Source organism: Plecotus auritus (assembly GCF_963455305.1).
Source record: "Plecotus auritus genome assembly, chromosome: 7".
NCBI classification, from domain to species: Eukaryota; Metazoa; Chordata; class Mammalia; order Chiroptera; family Vespertilionidae; genus Plecotus; species Plecotus auritus.
This window is the reverse complement of record NC_137774.1, coordinates 25,804,740-25,829,846: the sequence shown is the minus strand read 5'-3', so window position 1 is coordinate 25,829,846 and position 25,107 is coordinate 25,804,740. Positions and strand designations below refer to the sequence as shown.

The 25,107-nt window shown below is 38.9% G+C and overlaps 1 protein-coding gene across 1 annotated transcript in view; it reads right to left on the bottom strand.

Annotated features, from left to right (window-relative positions):
• Window positions 1–7,231: 7,231 nt before the first annotated feature.
• The window catches only part of HSF5 (heat shock transcription factor 5), a gene marked incomplete at both ends in the record, with an annotated part of 38,337 nt that continues 20,461 nt past the window's right edge, over window positions 7,232–25,107 (bottom strand). Inside the window, 3 exons of the mRNA XM_080678766.1 lie at window positions 7,232–7,302; window positions 20,057–20,234; window positions 21,737–22,258. Of these exons, the coding sequence (XP_080534892.1) occupies window positions 7,232–7,302; window positions 20,057–20,234; window positions 21,737–22,258 (771 nt within the window). The remainder of the gene's footprint in view (window positions 7,303–20,056; window positions 20,235–21,736; window positions 22,259–25,107) is intronic.

Sequence of the window (25,107 nt, the reverse complement as noted above, 5' to 3'; positions counted from 1 at the left end):
ACTTACTCCAGGGTTAGAGCTACTGCCCCCAGGAATTCTAAAACACTTATAGAGGATCCAAAGTCATTTCTGAAATCTCCTTTCTAACAAAAGTTCTTTTTCTCCCCGAACTGCATATAAAATGATCAAATCTTGAAAGAGAAAAGAAGCAAAGCAACAATTCACTACCAGGAACACAGAAAATCCCAGAGGGAGAAGGCAATAATCTCTGAATCATGGATGGACTTGGAAAGTTCAGAAGGATTCGAGTGCTTCTCTTCCAGAAAGACAATTCTGGATCAACTCCCTAGAGGAGGAAGCCTGTGGTTTGTAATTGGTGTTCTAGCTCGGCCTCCCTCCCCTGAGACTGCAATCACGCTCTCTACCTGCTGACACAAAGTGAGGGTGGAGCAGCTAGAGGCAACCACCCCTCCTCCTGCCCCTCCTCCTCCGGCTGGCTAGGGCCCGGGCTTGGGCGCGCACACTGAACCAGACACGTTCTTTGGCTTTTTCTCTCAGCTCCTCTGCTCCCTCTATTGAACCGCAGCCAAACTGCATCCAATTCAATCCTCAATTCCTTTCTCTGGGTAAACCAACCACATGTAAATCACGGCCACTCAAACAGATACCTAAGCAGATTCTGCACCTAAGAGAGCATGGTGGTATGAGGAAATAAAGAGGAAAAAAAAGAAAGAGAAGAGAAGAGAAGAGAAGAGAAGAGAAGAGAAGAGAAGAGAAGAGAAGAGAAGAGAAGAGAAGAGAAGAGAAGAGAAGAGAAGAGAGAAGAGAAGAGAAGAGAAGAGAAGAGAAGAGAAGAGAAGAGAAGAGAAGAGAAGACCAGAACATAAAAAGAATAGATACTATTTGTAATACTTCAAACAATAAAAAATTAAATTAAATTTTTTTAAAAAAGAATAGATACAGCCCTAGCCGGTTTGGCTCAGTGGAGCATCCGCCTGCCGACTAAAGGATCCCGGGTTCGATTCCCGTTAAGGGCACATGCCTGGGTTGAGGGTTCAATCCCCAGTAGGGGGCGTGCAGGAGGCAGCTGATCATTGATTCTCATCATTGATGTTTCTATCTCTCCCTCTCCCTTCCTCTCTGAAATCAATAAAAAAAATACATTTAATAATAATAAAAAATGAACAAAGGGTTTTGCAAATATAAGTTCTAAGAGATCTCTGCTCTTTCTGGGTTTTAGTGTCTATAAATGGTACAAAGCCAGAATAAAGTGAACCTGTGCTTTAATGCTTACTAACTTACTGCTCTTATGTCTACTACCCTGGCAAGAACTCTATTTTATGCATAGTTTTTCTTTAGCTCTTACTAATTTAAATTTAATAGCTCGTTTCTAAACCATGCCTCTATGGAGCTTTTATCAGGTTGATGTCAGAGGTCTGGAATCTGTCATTTTCTCACATCTTTGGGAGGTGCAATAATACTATGGACCAGATCTATGCCCTCAATGTAAGACCGCAAGTCTATGTCATGAGTACAAGCAAAGGGGTAAAATATATATGCCTAATGAGAAGATAGGCAAAAAGAAAATTAATTTTCAGCTGCTTATGACATTCGTGAACCTAAGGAGATTTATTTCCTCTTTACAAGGGAATAATTTGCTTTAAAAAAATAAGTCATGCTAGGCTAAGGTTATGGAAGACTACTTGTTAGTCTTAAGGGAATGTGAAGTATGGCATACACTGGCATTTGGACTTTTAAGAGCAAGAATTTTAAAGTAAATTTGATGGAGATAGTTGAGATGTGTTCGAGAATAGTGTTGCCCTAACCAGTTTGGCTCAGTGGATAGAGCGTCGGCCTGCAGACTGAAAGGTCCCAGGTTCAATTCCGGTCAAGGGCATGTACCTTGGTTGCTGGCACATTCCCAGTAGGGGGTGTGCAGAAGGCAGCTGATCGATGTTTCTTTCTCATCAATGTTTCTAACTCTCTATCCCTCTCCCTTCCTCTCTGTAAAAAATCAATAAAATATATTTTTTTAAAAAAGAACAGTGTTTCTGGAATTTGAATGTTAGACTTTGAAATGCTGAACCTAAAAAATGACAACGAAAAATTAAACTATAAACCTTATATTCACACATTCAGTTCTCAAGAATCCAAGGTGCCTTAAATTTAGTATCTTGGCTTGTTTTTATTGGACTTGGCCTGACACCTTTTCATGCTTGAGGATGGCTGCTTGCAGCTCTGATTTCTCAGCCCTGTTTTGCTTAAAGCTATATATTGATTATGCAGCAGCAAGACAAGACTTTCTAAAATTTTTAAAATATTTTTATTGGTCTTTTTTTTTACTTTACTTTTTTTTTAAAAAAATCTTTATTGTTGAAAGTATTATATATGCCCCCTTTCTTCCCCATTGATCTCTCCTAGCCCTCCTCTGCCCTCTACATCAGGCCTTCACCAGCCTATTGCCTGTGTCCATGGGTTATGCATATATACATACAAGTTCATTGATTTATCTCTTCCCACCCACCCTCCCCTGCCTTCCCTCAAAACCTTTTTTAAACCAAACATCTATATTTGCAGTCATCACTGGGGCCATTTCTTGTTGCCTGTTTGTTTGCTGCCTGCTCTTCCAGCTGCAGGGCGGAGAAGTGCTTGGCTTGCTGGGCCAGGGCAGGCTCTGCCTTGTTCACAAAGGTCTCCAGATCATAGTCTGGCTACTCTGTCACCTTGGAGAGCTCAAGCCAACCTGGCCCTTGCTGTTTACTCTCCTTGAGCTCTCCCATGGTCCTTTCCTCCAGCTCCTTGATTCATGTTTTTGAAAAGCAGAAGGCTAAATTCAGACAAATCACACTGACACACTGCCCTATGCATAGAAAGTGGTGGGTGGCTTTCAAGGAAGACTAATTTAATCCTAATAGAGCAATATTTACAATGAAAACAGTTATTTTCAGAATTCTGCCAAGTAAAATAAAAACTACCAATAAAATAATCAGTATTAAAGAAATGCCATGCAATCTTCTGGCTGTAGACTATTTCTGAGAAATAGGCACTTAAATGTCTGAGATCCAAGTGCTTTGCCAGATGCAGAGATACAGAGATGAAAGAGAATGCCTGTTCTTGAGAGGGTCCCAGTCTAGGGGTAGCATTACAGAATTCATTAGTGTGCCCATTATTAGCTTAACCTAGATCAACATATTTTGGTATTCCTACTGGTGTAAATTATAGACCAGCCTTTGGGCATTTTAAAGAGCGAACTATGCTATACCTTTTTTATTTTTTTTAAGAAGTTAATGTTTTCCAAGATTATAGTCTTGTCAGTATAACTTTTCAAGCATGCAAAGTAATGGGATGTTTTTCCTCTTTACTTTTCCCCTGGATGAAGGCACTTTCACTGCCTGTCATTGATTAGCAGATACTGATTTGTTGCCATAAGTAAACTTGATTTCTTTGTACTCTATAAAGATTTTCTGTATTTTTTCTTGATGTTATTTTTTTTCATTGACTTAATAATAAATTTAATGTATGTAATTGTCTATGCATTTTAAGTTAAACTGCCTAAAATATGATTTGAGACATATACATTTGTTTGTATTATGAACTGTAAGCAATGTGTTTGAGACTTTAGGTCTTACCACCTGCTGCTGTATTTGTAAAGAAAGACAAATGTTGCTTTAAGAAGTAATTATAATTAGGACTAGACTATGGATGTGATACTTGATATTTTCAAAGATAAACTTTTTTGCTTTTGTGTATTATACCTGAAAACTTAAAAAATAAAAAAATAAAGTCTGTTATGGTTTAATATTTTTATTTTATGTATGCCATGTAATAGTAAAGCATAAATAACGCAAATTAAACATTACTATATATGACATATGCCAAATTATATTGAAAGTTAACTAAACAAAGAGTAAGCTACTAATGGGCTTTGCCTCACTTATTCCTACTTGAATCTTACAAAGGAATTAAGAGAATCAAGCCTAAAAGTTCAGACATACATTTAGTTGAAAGAAGAAAAGAATATAAATGTCGTTGCTCTCTTTTTTTCTTTAACATATTTTATTGATGTTTTTACAGAGAGGAAGGGAGAGGGATAGAGAATTAGAAACATCAATGAGAGAGAAATATCAATCAGCTGCCTCCTGCACACTCCCTACTGGGTATGTGCCCGCAACCAAGGTAAATGCCCCTAATCGGAATTGAACCTGGGATCCTTGAGTCCGGAGGCCAACACTCCATCCACTGAGCCAAACCAGTTAGGGCTGTGGTTGCCCTCTTTTAAGGAAACTCCAAGATCTTGGAATGATGATAATATGTATCATGAGCCTGGGTACCCTGAGATACCCAGGATCAAGCCAAACAGCTCTATGTGATTTAGTTCACTGATATACTGTGTTTATGTCACCAGAATTGACAAGCAAGATAAATTATTCTTCGGCTTTAAATTTTGGAGTTATCTCTCAGGGGATGACATACCACAACCTTCACAGAGATGCCATCACTATGGTGATGAAACGCCCACCTCCCTGACATCTACCACCTAGTCTCACAAGTCATCCCTTGGGATCTACTTTCACATCTGGATGGACTACAGTTACTGAAGACTATACATCCTCTTCCAAAAAACTAGGTTTCTAAAAACATGGCCAAGAATTGTCCTTATCCTTGCCTGGCTGGCATGGCTCAGTGGTTGAGCGTCAACCTATGAACCAGGAGGTCACAGTTCAATTCCCAGTCAGGGCACATGTCCAGGTTTCGGGCTCCATCCCTAGTGGGGGGCATGCAGGAGGCAGCCAATCAATGATTCTCTCATCATCATTGATGTTTCTATCTCTTTCTCTCCCTTCCTCTCTGAAATCAATAAAAAATATATTTTTTAAAAAAGAATTGTCCTTATCCTTAATGGCATTTTAAAAATCTCTATTCAAGTGCAAATTTAAAATTTAAAAAGCCAGTACACATTTTCTGAAAAAGTCAGATTCTTTAAAAAAAAAAAGAGTACATTCTCTTTTGAACTTTATTATTATGATTAAAAGTCATAATGACTGAGGTTTCTAATAATCACCAATTAAACAGTAAAAACAATCAAGACACAAGTCAAGTTGAAACGCTCACTTTATTGTTGACTGACTGAAATTTATCATGCTAAAGGTGCTGAAACACTGAGGTGCTAGTCAGGAACCTTTTTAGTATGTACCAGACCCTACTGGCTAATTCACACAAAGATTTTATTTTATCTTTCTCCATTTTACCAAAGTCTGTGATGATAGCTTTAGTTGATAAGCAGCAGGCATGTGAAGACAGTGGGAGATCTAGCTCCTTGGTCTGTTGTATTCATATATAGAAAAAAGTTTGGAAAGCTGATAAAAATATTTCATTTTATTAAGCCTTAAAACCACTGAAACCAAATCCATGCCACGGTTCCTACCTGACACATGTTCCTCAAAAGATATTATTTCCTTCAACATATACAAAGCTAAGAAAGGCATATTTAAGGGAAGAAATATCAACACGGTATATTGGCTTTTCAACATGACAGAGAAAAAGCAAAGTTCCTTCATTTAGAAATTGGGTCTCCTCTTCACATACTCTGCCAAAAGACAGAGTCTGGCCAAAAGATGTAGGAGTCTTGATAATCTGTTCATCTTTTAAACCTTGCTAATAAAGTTGAATAAATGCCCATTACATAGATATCAACTTGTAGAATCAGATGGACCAAATAGATTACTTTTCAGAACCTACTTTCATATCAAACTGAGTCACCATACAGAGATCATCCTCTAATAAAAACACAAACAAAAACCTACTATTTCTGTAACACTTCTAGGGTTTGACATCATTGGGAAGGCACAATGCAATTTAATGAATTGTTATATCCACAATGTTAACACAGTACTCTTATCATATCACCAAGTGCATTTTCTTTTTAATTACTTCATATTCCTAGGCTTTCCTTTTGTTTCTGCAGTGCTTATTAGGAAAACTAAAGCAGAATTCAATAAGAAAGTTCTAGTCAATTTCAAAGACATTAAATCAGAAAGTTTCCTGCTGTCCTTGGATGAACAATTGAGGGATCAACCACAGAAAGTGGATAACCAAGATACCTCTCTTAAAAACCAGCCCCACAATCCTACTCGAATCTAGAATCCTACAGAGGGGACAAGATAAAAATGTTATAGTATATTCCACTATCCAAAGTTCTCTCAGAAGCTTAAAACAAACATAAACTATTAAAAATATCAGTGGTAAAGCTTCTGTAAACTGACCACTAATCAGTTTCTCCCAAAATTTGCACACAATATCTTATATAGATGATAATTTATACTTACTGGATGTAAAAAAAATCTAAAATAAGAAAGCACTGTGTTAAATCTCTTTATGTTTTTGTGCGCACATTGCACATTTCCCCCTCAAAGTAAAAATATTACACATGCATCCTTTATCCTTCTATCTTGAAATATTAATAAAAATATAAAGCTTTAAAACGTTAAAAATCTACCAGCATTTATAAATATATTAAACCAGTTGAATACTTTTCTTTAGGAGACATTTAAATAAGTGATATATTAACAAAACCTTATAATTTATAATAATGTACCATTTAAAATTAAAGAAAGATATGAAAATAGAAGAATGCTCCCATAAATATAAAATAAGTAGGAGCTGTTAAGTGTGATGAATGGTCCAAGTCCGATGCCTTGCTCTTGAAACAGAATGCTGGGTTAGAAAGTTAAGAGCATTTCCTAGTTAATCACTTAGAAAATTAGCTCTTTCCCAGAGTTTCTTCCCTGGAATTCCTGAACCATTTAGACCTGTGGTCTTGGTGACCTTACATGCCTTTGTGTCTCACACAAATGTCTCTAAAAGAATCACACTGTGACTTGAAACAGATAGACTGAAGTCCCCACTGGAGTTGTGCTGACCATAATTTGAGGGGAGAAAGATAACAAACCAGCACACATACACACATTATCCTCCAGTACCATAGATGCAGCAGTTTTTAGATGCTTCTTGATTGTAACAGAAGGCCAGGACTTTTCATTGGAAAGGGATCTGAGCAGCAAAAAAACAAACAAAAAATTGGCTGCTAGATGTTTAGTAGTTTGTCAAGGTAAATAATCTGAACTGAACAGCTGTAATAAATACCAAATTTCCAATTAACAAAATTCTCAATTAACAAAACAAAAATAAATTTTTCCTTAACAGAACTGAAAAAATCCCAATAGTGTGTCATGTGCAAGGCTAGTCTGCTTCCAGCTACAGCTAGTGCACAATGTCACGTGTCATCCGTGCCTCACTCTTTTAATTCTTCCTCCTTTGGAAAGTGCTCTTGCTTGCAGGCCACATCCACCAGCAGATGAAGATCTAGAAAGAAAGGTTTGTTTACTTACTCTTAGCCTCTCAGACTGTAGGGTTCAATAGACAAGTCTTCAGACAAGAAGAACAAGTTGCTTATGTGTCTTAAATCATTATCTTATCAGATTCACCCCTGTACCTATAAAGCACACAGATGCAGCCTATTTGTTAACCCAACAAGACAAAACAAAGTTTAAAGTTTCTATCCCTTTAGTGATGTGGCCAAGCCTTTTTTCATTTAAAATGCCTTTAATTCTAGGTGAAAAGTTAAGAAAAAGTGTCAAAGGGATCAATTGAAAAATAGACATGAAACTTCATTTCTTTGATGCTATAAGAATAGGTGGGTGGGTTGTGAGAATATGAAAAAGTAATACCTTCAGAAATATAATATTAAAATAAGTAATAACTACTTTTCCAAAGTTGAATGCCCCATAAATTTTTCACTTATTGACTAACATAGATGATCTCTTATAAAAACATCTATCTGAACTGTCTATAAAAAAAAAAATAGCATACCCTTCACAGAGGTCAGGAGGCAAAGAGTAGTTGGTTCATTAAGAATGGAAAGAGGGAGAGAAACCAAGATGGCGGCATAGGTAAGCACCTAAACTGCTGCCTCACACAACAATATCAAAACTACAACTAAAAGACAAAACGGACACCATCCAGAACCACAGGAAAGCTGGCTGAGTGGAAATTCTACAACTAGAAGGAAAGAGGAAAGCACATTGAGACTCAGAGGAGCTGCAAAAGGCTGAGGTATGGAGGCACGCGCGCACGGAGAGGACGGGCGGCTGAGTGCACAGGCGGATCAGTGCACGGCTGGCTTTCTAAAGCAGGAAGGAGACGGAAGCTCCCGACTGCGCTGAATCCAGTCCCGGGTGAGACTCTGGGAACCCAGACTCATTCAGGGGGAATCTGGACTGTCAGGAAAAGAGAAAGCACACTGAGACTCGGGAGCTGTGGAAGGCAGAGGTCCAGAGGCACACGCAAGCAGAGAGGACTGACTGCTCAGTGCACGGATGGCTGAGTGCATGGCTGGCTTTCTAAAGCGGAAGGGAGACGGAAGCTCCCAACTACGCTGAACTCCAGTTCTGGGCAAGTTTCTGGGAACCTCAACTCATTCGGGGAGAAACTGGACAGTCTGGCAGTGGGCGAAACTCGAGGGTGGCTTTTTCTCAGAGGTGCTTGCAGTGATTACCGAGGGACACTGAGACCCAGGGGCCTCATAGGGCAGGGCTGACGGGAAGCCAAGGCTGCCTACTCCACCCTGAGCACAGAGGCTTTTGCAATTTTGCAAGTCTTGTTTCATAAGGGTGTCTCCAAGACAGAAGTTCTCCCAGCGTAGACACAGCTGATCCTCACAGCCAATTGGCCTGGAGGTCAATTCCTCCCAGTGATACCAACAACAATCAAGACTTAACTACAACAAGAATGTGTACACAGTCCACAAAGTGGTGCACCAAGAGTGTCCACCTAAGGTAACTGGTGGAGGCTGAGCCACTGGGCCCTATAGGACACCTACCACACAAAGCCACTCTATCAACTCAGGGAAGCAACCAAAATGCGGAGACAAAGAAACAGATCACAAATGAAAGAAATGGAGGAAAACAAACAACTGGATAAAGAGTTCAAAACCACGGTTATAAGGTTTTTCAAGAATTTCCTAGAAAAGGCGAATAAATTTAGCAAGACTCTTGAGGATATGAAAAAGACCAAATAGAAATTAAACATACACTGACTGAAATAAAAAATATTATACAGAGACCTAACAGCAGACTAGAGGACCGCAAGAATCAAGTCAAAGATTTGAAATACAAAGAAGCAAAAAACACTCAACCAGAAAAGCAAAAAAAAAAAAAAAGAATCCAAAAATTTGAAGACATGTAAGGAGCCTCTGGGAGAACCTCAAGCGTACCAACATCAGTATTATGGGGGTGCCAGAAGAAGAAAGAGAGCAAGATACTGAAAACCTATTTGAAGAAATAATGACAGAAAACTTCCCCCACCTGGTGAAAGAAATAGACTTACAAGTCCAGGAAGCGCACAGAACCCCAAACAAAAGGAATCCAAAGAGGACCACACCAAGAAACATCATAATTAAAATGCCAAGAGCAAAAGACAAAGAGAGAATATTAAAAGCAAGAGAAAAACAGTTAATTACCTACAAGGGAGTTTCTGATTTCTCAACAGAAACTATGCAGGCCAGAAGGGAGTGGCAAGAAATATTCCAAGTGATGAATAGCAAGAACCTACAACCAAGATTACTCTACCCAGCAAAGCTATACATTTAGAATTGAAGGTCAGATAAAGAGCTTCACAGATAAGAAAAAGCTAAAGGAGTTCATCACCACCAAACCAGTATTATATGAAATGCTAAAAGGTATTCTTTAAGAAGAGGAAGAAGAAGAAAAAGATAAAGACAAAAATTATGAACAACAAATACATGTCTATCAACAAGTGAATCTAAAAATCAAGTGAGTAAAAAATCTGATGTACAGAATAAACTGGTGAATATAATAGAATCAGGGGCATAGAAAGGGAGTGGACTGACAATTCTCGGGGACAAAGAGGTGTGGGAGGTGTGGGAAGAGTCTGGACAAAAATCATAACCTATGGATGAGGACAGTGGCAGGGAGGTAAGGGCAGAGGGTGGGGTAGGAACCGGTGGAGGGGAGTTATGGGGAAAAAAGAGGAACTGTAATAATCTGAACAATAAAGATTTATTAAATTAAAAAAAAAAAGAATGGAAAGAAGTGCCCTAGCCGGTTTGGCTCAGTGGATAGAGCATTGGCCTGCGGACTAAAGGGTCCCGGGTTCAATTCTGGTCAAGGGCACATGCCTGATTTGTGGACTCAGTCCCCAGTGGAGGACATGGAGGAGGCAGCTGATCAATGATTCTCTCTCATCATTGATGTTCTGATCTCTCTCTCCCTCTCCCTTCCTCTCTGAAATAAATTTAAAAATAATAATCTTATATAATAAAGAGCTAATATGCTAATTAGACCTGACTGCAGAACAACCTTCTGAAATGACCAGTGGGCGGAGCCCACACAAATACATTTTCGTGCATCGGGCCTCTAGTTACAAATAAATAAATAAGTAAATAAATAAATAAATAAAATTAAAAATAAGAATTGAAAAAAGTAAAAAAGTAAGCTTTCAGGTCAGGTACGAGGTTGTGTAACACAAAAAGCTAAGACCATGTATAGAAGTAGACTAAATGGCTTTTCTGAGTAACATAGACAGAAATAAAAGGATGCTAATGAGGCTTCTAGATTCAAACTTCTAAAATCATATCATGGCTAGGGAGCCTTTTTAGGTTGGTTTTGAAGCTTACAATTTTGCCTTAGTGGCATTTTAGAGTTAAACTAAACTATACAGCATGAATCCTTTATTTCATTCTGGACAGAGACTTCTGTCACTATGTTTGTAGAACACAGCCTCTGTGAGATTAATCCACAGCCTAAGTGAGAGAGCATATTCAATAAAATAATTCTACTACCACCACCTAGAAAGCATCTGAAATAGTACATAATTTTTGCCATGTTTTATAAAAAACCAATCACTAGGGGCAGTTACTTGCTCATCTGGTGAAGTCCACTACAATCGATCCATAAAGAGCAAGCAATTTATCCAGATGAGTATCTTACAGAGGGAGAATAGACCATTGGTTTAATGGTAAATTGGCTTCTTGCACATCCATGATCATGGCAGCATGATTCACAATAGACAAAAGGTGGAAGCAATCCAACTGTCCATCAACAAATGAATGGGTAAACAATAATATTCCATTGCATGTATTGCACATAGTACATACATGCAATGGAATATTATTCAGCTTCAACTAGAAAAGGAATTCTAACACATGCTACAACATGAATGAACCTTGATGACATTACACTAATTGAAATAAGTCAGTCACAAGAGGTCAAATACTATGTGATTACACTTATATGAAGTAACAGGAGTAGTTGAATTTATAGAGACAAGAAAGTAGAATGGTGGTTGCCAGGAGCTACAGAGAAGGGAGTTAGTGTGCAATGGATCCGGAGTTTCAGTTTGAAAAGATGAAAAAAAGATCTGGAGATGTTAATGGTAGTACAACTATGTGAATGTACTTAACGCAACTGAAATGTACACTTAAAAATGGTTAAAATGGTAAATTGTATATCATGTATATCTTACCACAAAATGGCTTCTTTACAGTCTAAATAATGGTGATAATAATGATAATGATACTAATATACATATATATATATATCTCACATCTTTTTTTCAAGTAACTAAAATTCACTATTATAAGGTCATCTAATTAATACGGAGGAATAAATAGATACTCAAGGAAGGAACCCTCTAAGCTATATGGCTAACAAGTAAAGTCAGTGGTTTCTAAACCTTGCTGCACATTACAATCCTTAAAAACAATACTGATGAACAACCAAGATGGCAGCATAGGTAAACACCTGTACTTGCTGCCTCTCACAACCACATCAAAACTCCAACTAAAAGACAAAACAAGTATCATCCAGAACCACGGGAAAGCTGGTTGAGTGGAAGTTCTACAACTAGAAGGAAAGAAAAAAGCGCATTGAGACTGGTAGGAGGTGCAGAAGTGTGGAAGTGCAGACGTACAGAGATGCGGCATGAAATGGGCTGGCAACTGGGTGCGCTGTTGTTTTTTTCAATTGGGAGGGAGATACAAGCTCCCGATTGCTCTGAACTCCAGTTCCAGGCGAGACTCTGGGGACCCAGACTCATACGGGGAGAAACTAGACTGTCTGCCATCGGGCCAGAACATGAGGGCGGCTTTCTCTCAGAGGTGCTCGCAGCAATCATTGTTCCTGCACAGGGCCATGAGACACATAGACCCAGACACCTCTCCGGGGCAGGGCTGACTGGCAACCACTGGTGTTTGCTCTGCCCTGGTGATTCCCTGAGACCCCACCCCACCCAATTTACAACCCTACCCAAGCTGTGCGCAGTAGCTTTTGCATATGAATGGCCTGTCCTTTTGCAACCTAAAACCTAACAAACTGCAGCTGGGTCAAAGAGCTCCAAAGCATCCAAAAGAAGGCCTGAGGCCCTGCAGCAGCAGCCTGCATTGCTTCACAGCTGGGCCTCATCTGGGCAATTCCAAACCCCAAACGAAGAGGAGGAATCTGCAGATCTCTCTGTAGCTCCTGCTGGGTGGCCTCAGGCAGTGGCTGACTTTGCACCTCCTTAGAGATCTATGAGCCAGTGTACCCAGTGGTCAGTGTGAGACCATACCAGATTACAACTCTTCACATCCATAAGTGACACACTCAAGGGACAGACTCAGTGAGCACCAAAGCCCCAGTGAAGCAAGTCCTGCCCCATAATGGTGTCTCCAGCACAGAAGTTCTCCCATTGTAGACACAGTTGGTCCTCACAGCCATTTGGCCTGGAGGTCAATTCCTCCCAGTGATACCAACAGCAATCAAGGCTTAACTACAACAAGACTGTGCACACAGCCCACAAAGGGGTGCACCAAGGGTGTCCACCTCAGGTAACTGGGGAGGCTGAGCCACTGGGCCCTAGAGGACAACTAGCACACAAGGCCACTCTATCAACTCAGGGAAGCAGTAAAAATGCGGAGACAAAGAAACAGATCACAAATGAAAGAAATGGAGGAAAGCAAATGACTGGATATAGAGTTCAAAACCACGGTTATAAGGTTTTTCATGAATTTTCTGAAAAAGGCCGATAAATTTAGTGAGACCCTTGAGGATATGAAAAAGGACCAACTAGAAATTAAACATACACTGACTGAAATAAAAAATATTACACAGAGACCTAACAGCAGACTGGAGGACTGCAAGAATCAAGTCAAAGTTTTGAAGTACAAAGAAGCAAAAAACACTCAACCGGAAAAGCAAAAAGAAAAAAGAATCCAAAAATATGAAGATAGTGTAAGGGGCCTCTGGGACAACTTCAAGCGTACCAACATCCGAATTATGGGGGTGCCAGAAGAAGAGAGAGATCAAGATATTAAAAACCTATTTGAAGAAATAATGACAGAAAACTTTCCCCACCTGGTGAAAGAAATAGACTTACAAGTCCAGGAAGCACACAGAACCCCAAACAAAAGGAATCCAAAAAGCCATCATAATTAAAATGCCAAGAGCAAAAGACAAAGAGAGAATATTAAAAGCAGCAAGAGAAAAACAGTTGTTACCTACAAGGGAGCACCCATATGACTGTCAGCTGATTTCTCAACAGAAATTATGCAGGCCAGAAGGGAGTGGCAAGAAATATTCCAAGTGATGAATAGCAAGAACCTACAACCAAGATTACTCTACCCAGCAAAGCTATCATTCAGAATGGAAGGTCAGATAAAGAGCTTCACAGATAAGAAAAAGCTAAAGGGCCCTGGCCGGTTTGGTCAGTGGATAGAGCGTATGCCTGTGGACTCAAGGGTCCCGGGTTCGATTCCGGTCAAGGGCATGTACCTTGGTTGCAGGCACATCCCCAGTAGGGGATGTGCAGGAGGCAGCTGATTGGTGTTTCTCTCTCATCGACGTTTCTAACTCTCTCTCCCTCTCCCTTCCTCTCTGTAAAAAGTCAATAAAAGATATTAAAAAAAAAAAAAAAAGCTAAAGGAATTCATCGCCGCCAAACCAGTATTATAGGAAATGCTTAAAGGTATTCTTTAAGAAGAGGAAGAAGAAAAAGGTAAAGATAAAAATTAGGAACAAATACATATCTATCAACAAGTGAATCTAAAAATCAAGTGAATAAAAAAATCTGATGAACAGAATAATCTGGTGATTATAATAGAATCGGGGCATAGAAAGGGAGTAGACTGACAATCGTCGGGGGGGAAAGGGGTGTGGGGGGTGTGGGAAGAGACTGGACAAAAATCATACACCTATGGATGAGGACAATGGTGGGGGGGTGAGGGCATAGGATGGGGTGGGGTGGGAACCAGGTGGAGGGGAGCTATGGGGGGAAAAAAAGAGGAACAACTGTAATAATCTGAACAATAAAGATTTTTTTTAAAAAATCAAAAAAAAAGAAAAAGGACCAATGAGATATTAAGCATACACTGACTGAAATAAAGAATAATATACAGAGATCCAACAGCAGACTAGAGGATCCCAAGAATCAAGTCAAAGATTTGAAATACAAAGAAGCAAAAAACACCCAAACAGAAAAGAAAAAAGAATCCAAAAATATGAAGATAGTGTAAGGGGCCTCTGAGACAACATCAAGTGTACCAACATCCGAATTATGGGGGTGCCAGAAGAAGAGAGAGATCAAGATATTGAAAACCTATTTGAAGAAATAATGACAGAAAATTTCCCCCACCTGGTGAAAGAAATAGACTTACAAGTCCAGGAAGCGCACAGAACCCCAAACAAAAGGAATCCAAAGAGGACCACACCAAGACACATCATAATTAAAATGCCAAGGACAAAAGACAAAGAGAGAATATTAAAAGCAGCAAGAGAAAAACAGTTAGTTACCTACAAGGGAGTACCCATTTGACTGTCAGCTGATTTCTCAACAGAAACTATGTAGGCCAGAAGGGAGTGGCAAGAAATATTCCAAGTGATGAATAGCAAGAACCTACAACCAAGATTACTCTACCCAGCAAAGTGATCATTTAGAATTGAAGGTCAGATAAAGAGCTTCACAGATAAGAAAAAGCTAAAGGAGTTCATCACCACCAAACCAGTATTACATGAAATGCTAAAAGGTATTTTTTAAGAAGTGGAAGAAGAAGAAAAAGGTAAAGATAAAAATTATGAACAACAAATACATACCTATCAACAAGTGAATCTAAAAATCAAGTGAATAAAATATCGGATGAACAGAATAAACTGGTGAATATAATAGAATCAGGGGCACAGAAAGGGAGTGGACTGACAATTCTCAGGGGGAAGTGGGTGTGAGGGGTGCGGGAAGAGATTGGACAAAAATCTTACACCTATGGAGGAGGACAGTGGCAGGATAAGGGCATGGGGGGGGGGGTGGGAACCAGGTAGAGGGTAGCTATGGGGGGAAAAAAGAGTAACAACTGTAATAATCTGAACAATAAAGATTTATTATAAAAATAAAACTAAAGCAAAGCCAAAAAACACAATACTGATGCTCATGGCTTCTACCCCATACATTCTGATTTAGTTGGTATAAAGTGCAACCTAGGTATCAGGATTTTTTTTTAGTCCTCACCCAAGGACATGCTTTCATTGATTTTGATAGAGTAAGGGAGCAAGAGAGAAACATCAATGTGAGAGATAAACATTGGTCAGTTGCCTCACAAGGGGATCAAATCCTCAACCTGGGTATGGGACTCAAACCCATGACCCTTCAGTGGACAGGATGGTGCTCCAACCAGCCAGAGTGGCATATTTTGAAGGCTGACCAAAAGATGTAGAAGGAGCAACACCTACTTATGATCATTCTCTACACCTCAGCTCCACATCAGATAAAAAGGACAGGCCATATCCTAATGGAAAATACTGTGCACGAAAGGAGCCACATGCTAACCTGACAAGCTCAGGGGAGGCCTGTGTGGCAGTCTTGCAAACTCAGAGACCTAAAATAACCACAAAAGATGGTTTGAAAATTAAATATTTAACTACAAACAGATTATAATGGGTAGTCATGTCCTAGGCCGATATTTTCCCTGACAAAGATCAACTTAGATCTTCACTGAGCCCATTTGCCTTTTTGCCTCTAAGATAACACATATGTGAGATGTCTGGGTAACTTGTAACTTCCTTTTTACCCAGGACCTCTCAGGGCACAACAAATGGCACCGGGACATTCCCTCATTGTTACTGTTATCAAGTTAATTGTCAACTATTAATTACGTTAAACTATCCTGTATCCATCTCTGTAAAAGAAGCACATGTCCATCATTTCACTTTTTACCCTATCCCGGAGGTTTCCCGCTTTGCTTTATCCCACCTCCCTAATCTATCACCAATGAATTTCATGTAACTCACATACATCCCTTTTCTTTCATTGCAATGTATAAATACAGATGTAACCCTCCATTCTCCAGAGCATTATCTCAATTCATTGAGGTTCTGTTTCCCGGCATATGTCGACAGTTTGGCTCAAATAAACTCACAAAATTCTTTACAAGTTTCAATGGTTTTTTACGTTAACAATACTAACGTAAGATTTTGGAATATGAATAGACTCCACTGTAACCCAACTTTGAAAGCAAAGTAGTATTTCTTGATAATGAGAAAAGTAAATACTATTAAAGCAACTATGCAGTGGCAGGCTGAAGGACAAAAGCAACAAACTCTATTCTTTTTTTCAGTGAACAAATGTCATTTATTTAACTACTTATTAAGACTTTATCATATTGATAGGTTCAAATTATGGACAAGAACATATCACAGTAGGCATGTTTAAAGTAACAGTAGATATAAGGCTCTATAACAGCCTTGAAGTGAGTTATGTAAATTAGTGTGAGCAACAAACCCTCTTAACCTTAATGATTGGCTTTAAAGTAGCATTTGGCACACAGCTTCTAATAACAAGCATCTAAACATAATAATTTTATTAAAGTGAGTTTCCTTAATTAGCAAAGCTACCAATCAAAGAGTTAGAATCTATAGACCAATAAAAATACAAAAAGACATACACCAGCTTGGTGCTAGTAGAAGTTTATATGATTTCATTCAGAAGAAAACCTTGCATACTCATCAGAGAAGGTAAGTATTTGGGAATCACAGCACCTGCGTTGGTTTGAGAGCTGAAAGGCCTTGAGGGACAAGGGCATTGTATTTATTTGGGAATGTTAATTCTTACTGCAAGCACTCTCCAGGGTCTTGGCGCTATTACTTTAATGAAATTTCACCCAAAATTCAACAGGCACAAAATTCCTTTCTTCAGGAATGAACTGAACTTTACTCTTAAACATTCAGTTTCCCTTAACTATAAATATCCCATCAGAATATAGGACAGTGTAGCTTCCACAATAAGATTATTATTTGGGTACATTCAGTTTAGGGTAATATCATTATAGAAATTGGAGGTACATGAATGAGTCTAATTTGCTTTAATTTTTGGTATTTTTAATCCATACGTTATTTCCTTAAGTCAAATGTGCAATGCCTGATTAACAACTTCCTACTAACAAAATGCGTATCTATTGAAATCAACACAATGTGGATACAAATCTAATTGAAGTCACTTATTCAAAAAAGATTCAAAGAAATGTTGAAGTATGAGGAGATGCCCCTACCTAAACAGAGCAGATTTTCAAAATAGTTCAGTTTTAGAAGGGCTCTGATAAGTTCTGGAATACAGAATGCTCCTGTTCAACGGGATACTGAACAACATAATGACATTCCCACATTTAATGGTAGAAGGAGTAACAGAATCTGGAGCCAAAGTCTTTAGAGGTGATTTCGTGAAAATATGATGTATTATGAGAGCTGGAACCTTTATTTATTTATTTATTTATTTATTTAATTTTAGAGAGCAAGGAAGGGAGAGAGAAACATTGATTTGTTGTTCCACTTCTTTATGCATTCATTGGTTGAACCTGCAACTTTGGCATATAGGGACTACATTCTAATCAACTGAGTCTCCCAGCCAGGGTGAGAGCTGGAACCTTATTGAAGCTCCACTAGTATCATTACTCTTATGATAGTGACAGTTGAAATTTAAGTGATACTTGAGGAATTTTATATTTGGTTCCTATCATTTAATCATTTATCCTTGGAGTTCAGTATCTATCAAAATAAAAAACATTTGTGGGGTTTTTTGTTGTTTTGTTTTTTTTTGGTTAATTCTCACCTGAGGATGTTTTTGTTTGTTTGTTTGTTTGTTTGTTTGTTTGAGACAGAGAGAAACATGGATGTGAGAGAGACACATCGATTGGTTGCCTCTCACACACACCCGACCAGGGCTGGGGATCGAGCCTACAACTGAGGTATGAGCCCTTGACCAGAATCAAACATGGGACCCTTCAGTCAGCCTGACGCTCTATCCACTAAGCCAAACCAGCTAGGGCAATAAAAAACATTTGGGCATCTACAAGAACTAAACTGAATACTAGTCCATTGTGAACCCTCTCCACAAGTACCTTCTTACTCTCTTAAGGGCTTCTCTGGTCATCAATGATCAGGACTTTGGGAAGATCAGAAGCTAAGCACAAAGGCTTTCTAATACAGGGTGCAATAAACTAAATGCCCAATTTATATGTTGAAAAATAACCCCCAATGTGATGGTGTTAGAAGATGGTTCCCTTGGGAAGTAATTAGGGCATGAGGGAGGAGTCCTTATAAATGAGATTAGTGCCCTTATAAAAGAAATCCCAGAGAGCTCCCTTGTCACTTCTGCCATGAAAGGACACAGTAAGAGGGTGGCCATCTATGAACCAGGAACAGGACCCTCACCGGACAATGAATCTGTCTGTACCTTAATCTTAGACTTCCCAGCCTCCAGAACTGTGAGAAATAGATTTCTGTTGTTTATAAGCCACCTATTCTATGGTATTTTTGTTATAGCAGCCTGAACAGAAGAAGACACAGACAGGCAAACTTTTTCTGTAATGAGCTAGATATTAAATATTTTATGCTTTGTGGGCCATATGGCTGGCCTCTATTGCAACTGCTCAACTCTGCTATTGTGGTGTAAAAACAGCCATAAATAATATGCAAATGAATGCCTGTGGCTGTGTGTTCCAATTAAACTTTATTTATGAACACTGAAATTTGAATTTCATATCATGTGCGTGTGTCGTGAAATATTCTTCTTTTGATTTCCCCCCAACCATTTAAAAGGTAAAAACCATGCTTATCATGCAGGCCACATAAAAACAGGCAGATGCTAGACTTGGTCTATGGGGCATAGTTTACCAACTGCTATACTCAAGAGAAATTTAACCAAAACAGGAGAAGATTTCATCAAATAGAATATTGGTATAATAGTTGTCAAAAAATTATCTTTTCTCCAAATGGTCAACAAGCACATGAGAATATGCTCAGTATCATTAGCCATTAGGAAATACAATCAAAACCACAATGAGAAATCACTTCATACCCACCAGGATGGCTATAATAATAATAAAAAGTGGATAATAACAAGTGTTAGAGAGGATGTGGAACAATGGGAAGCCTTGTATATTGTTGCTGGGAATGTAAATGTAAAAAAAAAACACAAAACAGTTTGGCAGTTCCCTGACCCTAATAAAATGAAAGTGTAATTAAATGTCATAATATTGCCAATATTTCACAACTTTTCAGCCTTAAAACAATCATTAATTCTTGGCTCCTACAAACTGCAAGAGAAACAATCCCACTGATAGAGCCATACTTTATACTATCTTTATAATATGCTCAGGATAATGTCTTTAATGTTCATCTCATTTTTTCCTGCCATAATTTAAGCACTTCCCTCTTATCCTATAGCCTGTTAATAAGAGAACAAGTACAACTAAAATTACAAAGTCTATGGAATCAGAAGCAATTATGAAATCACCCTTCATCCTTGCCTTCTCCGAGTTAAAAAACCCAAATTCCTTTGCTTTTACTTAATATGTTCTATCTTTTTGAAAGCTCAAATTCTTACATGAAATATTCAAAAAAAACTTTTACATACTTTACAAGGATAATTAAGAAAAATAGTTAAAATTACAGCTATGTAAAATAGCAATGTGATAAGTAAAATACAATTAATAAATAACAACCCAGAAAAAAACGTTGTTCATATATTAATTCTAGCCCATGGTTCTACTTCTAACATTCTATAGCACAATAATCCTTACCAGGGGACTTTCCTTGCTGTGAGCTGCTTCTTCGCTCCCTGTATCTGACTGGAGTGGATAAATCTGTGTCTTTACTAGGCTTGCTAGCAGGCCCCATCTCTGAAATAAGGAATCCCATCTGTTCTGAAGGCAAGATATTCTCAGGTGGATTGGTCTGGCATTTTATACTGGCATCCACCTAAAATATTAAACCCACTCATTATTCTGAATTTCTATCAAATTATCAGAGGAGTTCTATTATAGAAACATGACCCAACAAATGTGCTTGTAAATAGCCTTATGAATATTACCTTTGATTTTGTTGATTTAATCTGAATATTCAGTAGTAAAATGTCTATTTCCCCATACACAAACTGCTGAAATGTATGTGGAACCAAAACATTTACTTATACTCAGGAAATTTTAACACAAAACTTATTCAATTTTGGGGGGGTAAAATTCACACACAAAAAAAATTTACAATTGTTTAAGGTTAGCTTTTTCCAGTCTAGCATCCCTTTCATCAGGTTGCCCCTCGGGTTGGTTATACTCAGTGGCCATAGGCATAATCCTGTTGGATATCAGTGAGGACACTTTATTCTACTAATTCTGTATTCTTTGTCTTCAACAGGCTCTCAGTCCCTATAAAATCTAGATCTGCCCTGCTTATGAGGTATGAGTTTCTTTCTTGGAGTTCCTAAGTTTTTGCTGGAATGTCAAATCCCTTTGTCAAGGTGGCCAAATTCTGAAATACTTTATTTCTTTTTTTTTTAATACTCTATTTCTTTATGAACTTATTTTAAAATAAAATTATATAATGCAATAAAGCTTATTAAGTTAATTCTAAAAAACGAATTTTATTTTATATGTACTTTTATTTAGAATTGAAGTTTACTCATTTTCTGGTCAAAAACTAGCAGCAATAAAGAATTAGGCTTGCCCTAACCGGTTTGGCTCAGTGGATAGAGCGTCGGCCTGCGGACTCAAGGGTCCCAGGTTCGATTCCGGTCAAGGGCATGTACCCTGGTTGCGGGCCCATCCCCAGTAGGGGGTGTGCAAGAGTCAACTGATCGATGTTTCTCTCTCATCGATGTTTCTGGCTCTCTGTCCCTCTCCCTTCCTCTCTGTAAAAAAATCAATAAAATATATTTTTTTAAAAAAAAGAATTAGGCTCTACCTTGAGAATATGTCTCTCAAACTAGAGTCAGAATTCTGCTTTAGGAATGCTGATATTAGTAAGGAAGTTCAGAGTACTCACAAGTCAATTAGAATTCAGTAATGCTGTAAGAAAGTATAAAAAGACTTCCAACCATCTCCTTATTTCCATGCTACATATGGCTAGGAAGTCCTAATATTATCTGTCAGATAAACCATCCCTTTTGAGTAGCGGAATTTAATCAGCCAAGCATACCTAGTCCATCCAAATTAAGATAGGAAGCAAAACTCAAGGAATGCTTTTAACATGTAAGTAAGTCTTATCCACAGTGCTCAGGCAGACTGGCTCTCCAGAGGTTGACTTCAGACCACAATATAGTGAGAAAAGGCCTGAGAGTTAAGGTTACTTCTTTCTGAATCTTTTGTGCAGAACCACTGGGACAGAATCCTTCTAGGAAGCACAACCCAAATAAAATCTGAACAAACTCTCCACTAGAACAGCAAGAAAACTAGGTACTTTATTAGCACTTCTTCTTTTCCCCTTACCTGGTGTGGGCTGAACGGTAGCCCTTCCTGCACAAATACTACTGAAGGTGGAGATGGGTTATGACTTAGCTGCTCCTTCAGTTTGACATGAGCTTGTTGGATGGCTGCAGATTCCTGCATTGTAGTATTTTCAACAGGCTGAGCTGTGTGGATGGTATACATGTACTCAGGTGACTGTGGTAGAGAGCAGGTAATTGCTTGTTCTGTTCCGACCACAAAAGATGTAATATCTGAACCTACAGGAGTAAGTGGCTCCAGCTGGCTAGCCTGACTTGTGGAAGACAGATTGTTATTGCTTGAATTAGCTAGGATATGTTGGCCTCTGTTAGACTGAGATGTTGGGCACTGATTCTCAACAGGTTCCACCTTTACCATCTCCAATTTAGGGGAGGAATGCAATTCATCTAAGATCCGAAAAACAGCCTCTAGGTTTACTTCTGTCTTTTTATTTTCATCAGTAGTACCACAAGGCCAATTAGAAGGCAGAAACTCAACTGGGTAGGAGGATGGCATTGGAGGATTCTGGGAAAAGAGAAAATAGGACTGTTTGGATAGAAAATCAAATATGAGGTTAAGGAGGAAAGAAACAGCATATAGACTGATGAATACTAAACATAAATAGATTAAATTTAAAGCTTACTAAAAAAACTTGAACACTAATCAACTTTTCAGCAGTGATAGCTTCAATTCTATTTTCAACATTTACTTAGCAACTATTATATGTCAACCACTATACTAAGTTTAATACTGGAATGGATCAATCATTCTCAGGGTTAAAGTATACAAAATCAAAAGGCTATAGCACCCCAAAACCTAATTTGCTGATAAAATGTCTATATATTGAGTTCTTCCATAAAGGCTGGCAGACAAAAACATCACTTGTATCTATTATATACTTGTATCTACCATATACTACTATAGGAATGTAGTAAGGAAATTTCAAACATAAGATGCTCACAAGTCCACCAAGGCTTCTATAGATTCAGGGGGAGGTACTGTTCCAAATGATCTGAGAAAAAAATGGATGGAATATCGACTGGCCTTTGGTTCCTGAGATTATTTTTAATAATAGATTTCAAAATAGCTGTCACTTCTAGATTGATCTTTAAGATGTATTCTCTTATACATTGTATTTTGCACAGAGTAGGCATTTAATTACATGTTTGGTGATAAATGATCTCAAGCTATGATATAAAATACTGAAAAGTAATCATTAAATAAAACGTAATGAATTGATGTTGCCAAATGTAGAGCTTTGCACAGAATAGGCATTAAATAAAAGTTTGTTGATTATCTCAGATTATAAACCTGAAATACAGAAGAGTTATGATTAAATAAAACATGTAGTATGTCAATGTTGCCAAACACACTATAAAGACTGTGTCAATAATTTAAAGAACACTAATGCCAAATAATGTAAATTTAATTGTTTAATTTTATGTCTACTTATCTTTATTTTCCTATAATAAACATGCATTGTCCTGTAGTAAGAAAAAGTCTTTAAAGATATTTTAAATTATTTAAGACAAACATAATCAGGATATGAACACTGTTAGAATATCGCCAGTATGATTCAGGGAGAGGGTGTCTGGATCCACAAATAAGAGCATCCAATTTGTGTGACAGATATGTCCTTCTAGTAAAGATAAATAGACTGGACTATCATGACTGATGATATCTGCCATTAAAAATGTCCAACTAAGCCTGGCCCATGTGGTTCAGTAGCTGAGCATTGACCTATGAAGCAGGAGGTCATGGTACAATTCCCAGTCAGGGCACATGCCCGGGTTGTGGGCTCGATCTCCGGAAGGGGGTGTGCAAGAGATAGCCAATTAATGATGCTCTGTCATCACTGATGTTGCTCACTTGCTTTCTCTCTCTCTCTCCCCCCGCTTCCTTTCTGAAATCAATAAAAATATATTTAGAGAAGAAAACCAAGATGGCAGCATAGGTAAACACCTAAACTGCTGCCTCGCACAACAATATCAAAACTACAACTAAAAGACAAAACGGACACCATCCAGAACCACAGGAAAGCTGGCTGAGTGGAAATTCTACAACTAGAAGAAAAGAGGAAAACACATTGAGACTCAGAGGAGCTGCAAAAGGCTGAGGTACGGAGCCGTGCATGCACAGAGAGGACGGGCGGCTGAATGCACGGGGGGCTCAGTGAGTGGCTGGCTTTCTAAAGCGGGAGTGAGACGGAAGCTCCCGACTGCGCTGAACTCCAGTCCCAGGCGAGACTCTGGGAAACCAGACTCATTGCGGGGGAATCTGGACTGTCAGTAAAAGAGAAAGCACACTGAGACTCGGGAGCTGTGGAAGGCAGAGGTCCGGAGGTGCGCGCACGCAGAGGACTGACTGCTGAATGCACGGATGGCTGAGTGGGCAGCTGGCTTTCTAAAGTGGGAGGGAGAAGGACGCTCCCGACTGTGCTGAACTCCAGTTCTGGGCAAGTTTCTGAGAACCCAGACTCATTCAGGGAGAAACTGGACTGTCTGGCAGCAGGTGAAACTTGAGGGCGGCTTTCTCTCAGAGGTGCTTGCAGCAATTACCGAGGGACACTGAGACCCAGGGGCCTCATAGGGCAGGGCTGACGGGAAGCCAAGGCTGTCTGCTCCGCCCTGAAACTCCGCCTCATCCAAGCTGAGCACAGAGGCTTTTACAATTTTGCAAGTCTTGTCTCATAAGGGTGTCTCCAGGACAGAAGTTCTCCTAGCATAGACACAGCTGATCCTCACAGCCAATTGGCCTGGAGGTCTATTCCTCCCAGTGATACCAACAACAATCAAGACTTAACTACAACAAGAATGTGCACACAGTCCACAAAGTGGTGCACCAAGAGTGTCCACCTCAGGTAACTGGGGGAGGCTGAGCCACTGGGCCCTATAGGATACTTACCACACAAAGCTACTCTACCAACTCAGGGAAGCAATAAAAATGCGGAGACAAAGAAACAGATCACAAACGAAAGAAATGGAGGAAAACAAATGACTGGATATAGAGTTCAAAACCACGGTTATAAGGTTTTTCAAGAATTTCCTAGAAAAGGCCGATATATTTAGCGAGACCCTCGAGGATATGAAAAAGGACCAACTAGAAATTAAACATACACTGACTGAAATAAAAAATATTATACAGAGACCTAACAGCAGACTAGAGGACCGCAAGAATCAAGTCAAAGATTTGAAATACAATGAAGCAAAAAACACTCAACCAGAAAAGCAAAAAGAAAAAAGAATCCAAAAATTTGAAGACAGTGTAAGGAGCCTCTGGGACAACCTCAAGCGTACAAACATCAGAATTATGGGGGTGCCAGAAGAGAGAGAGCAAGATACTGAAAACCTATTTGAAGAAATAATGACAGTCGG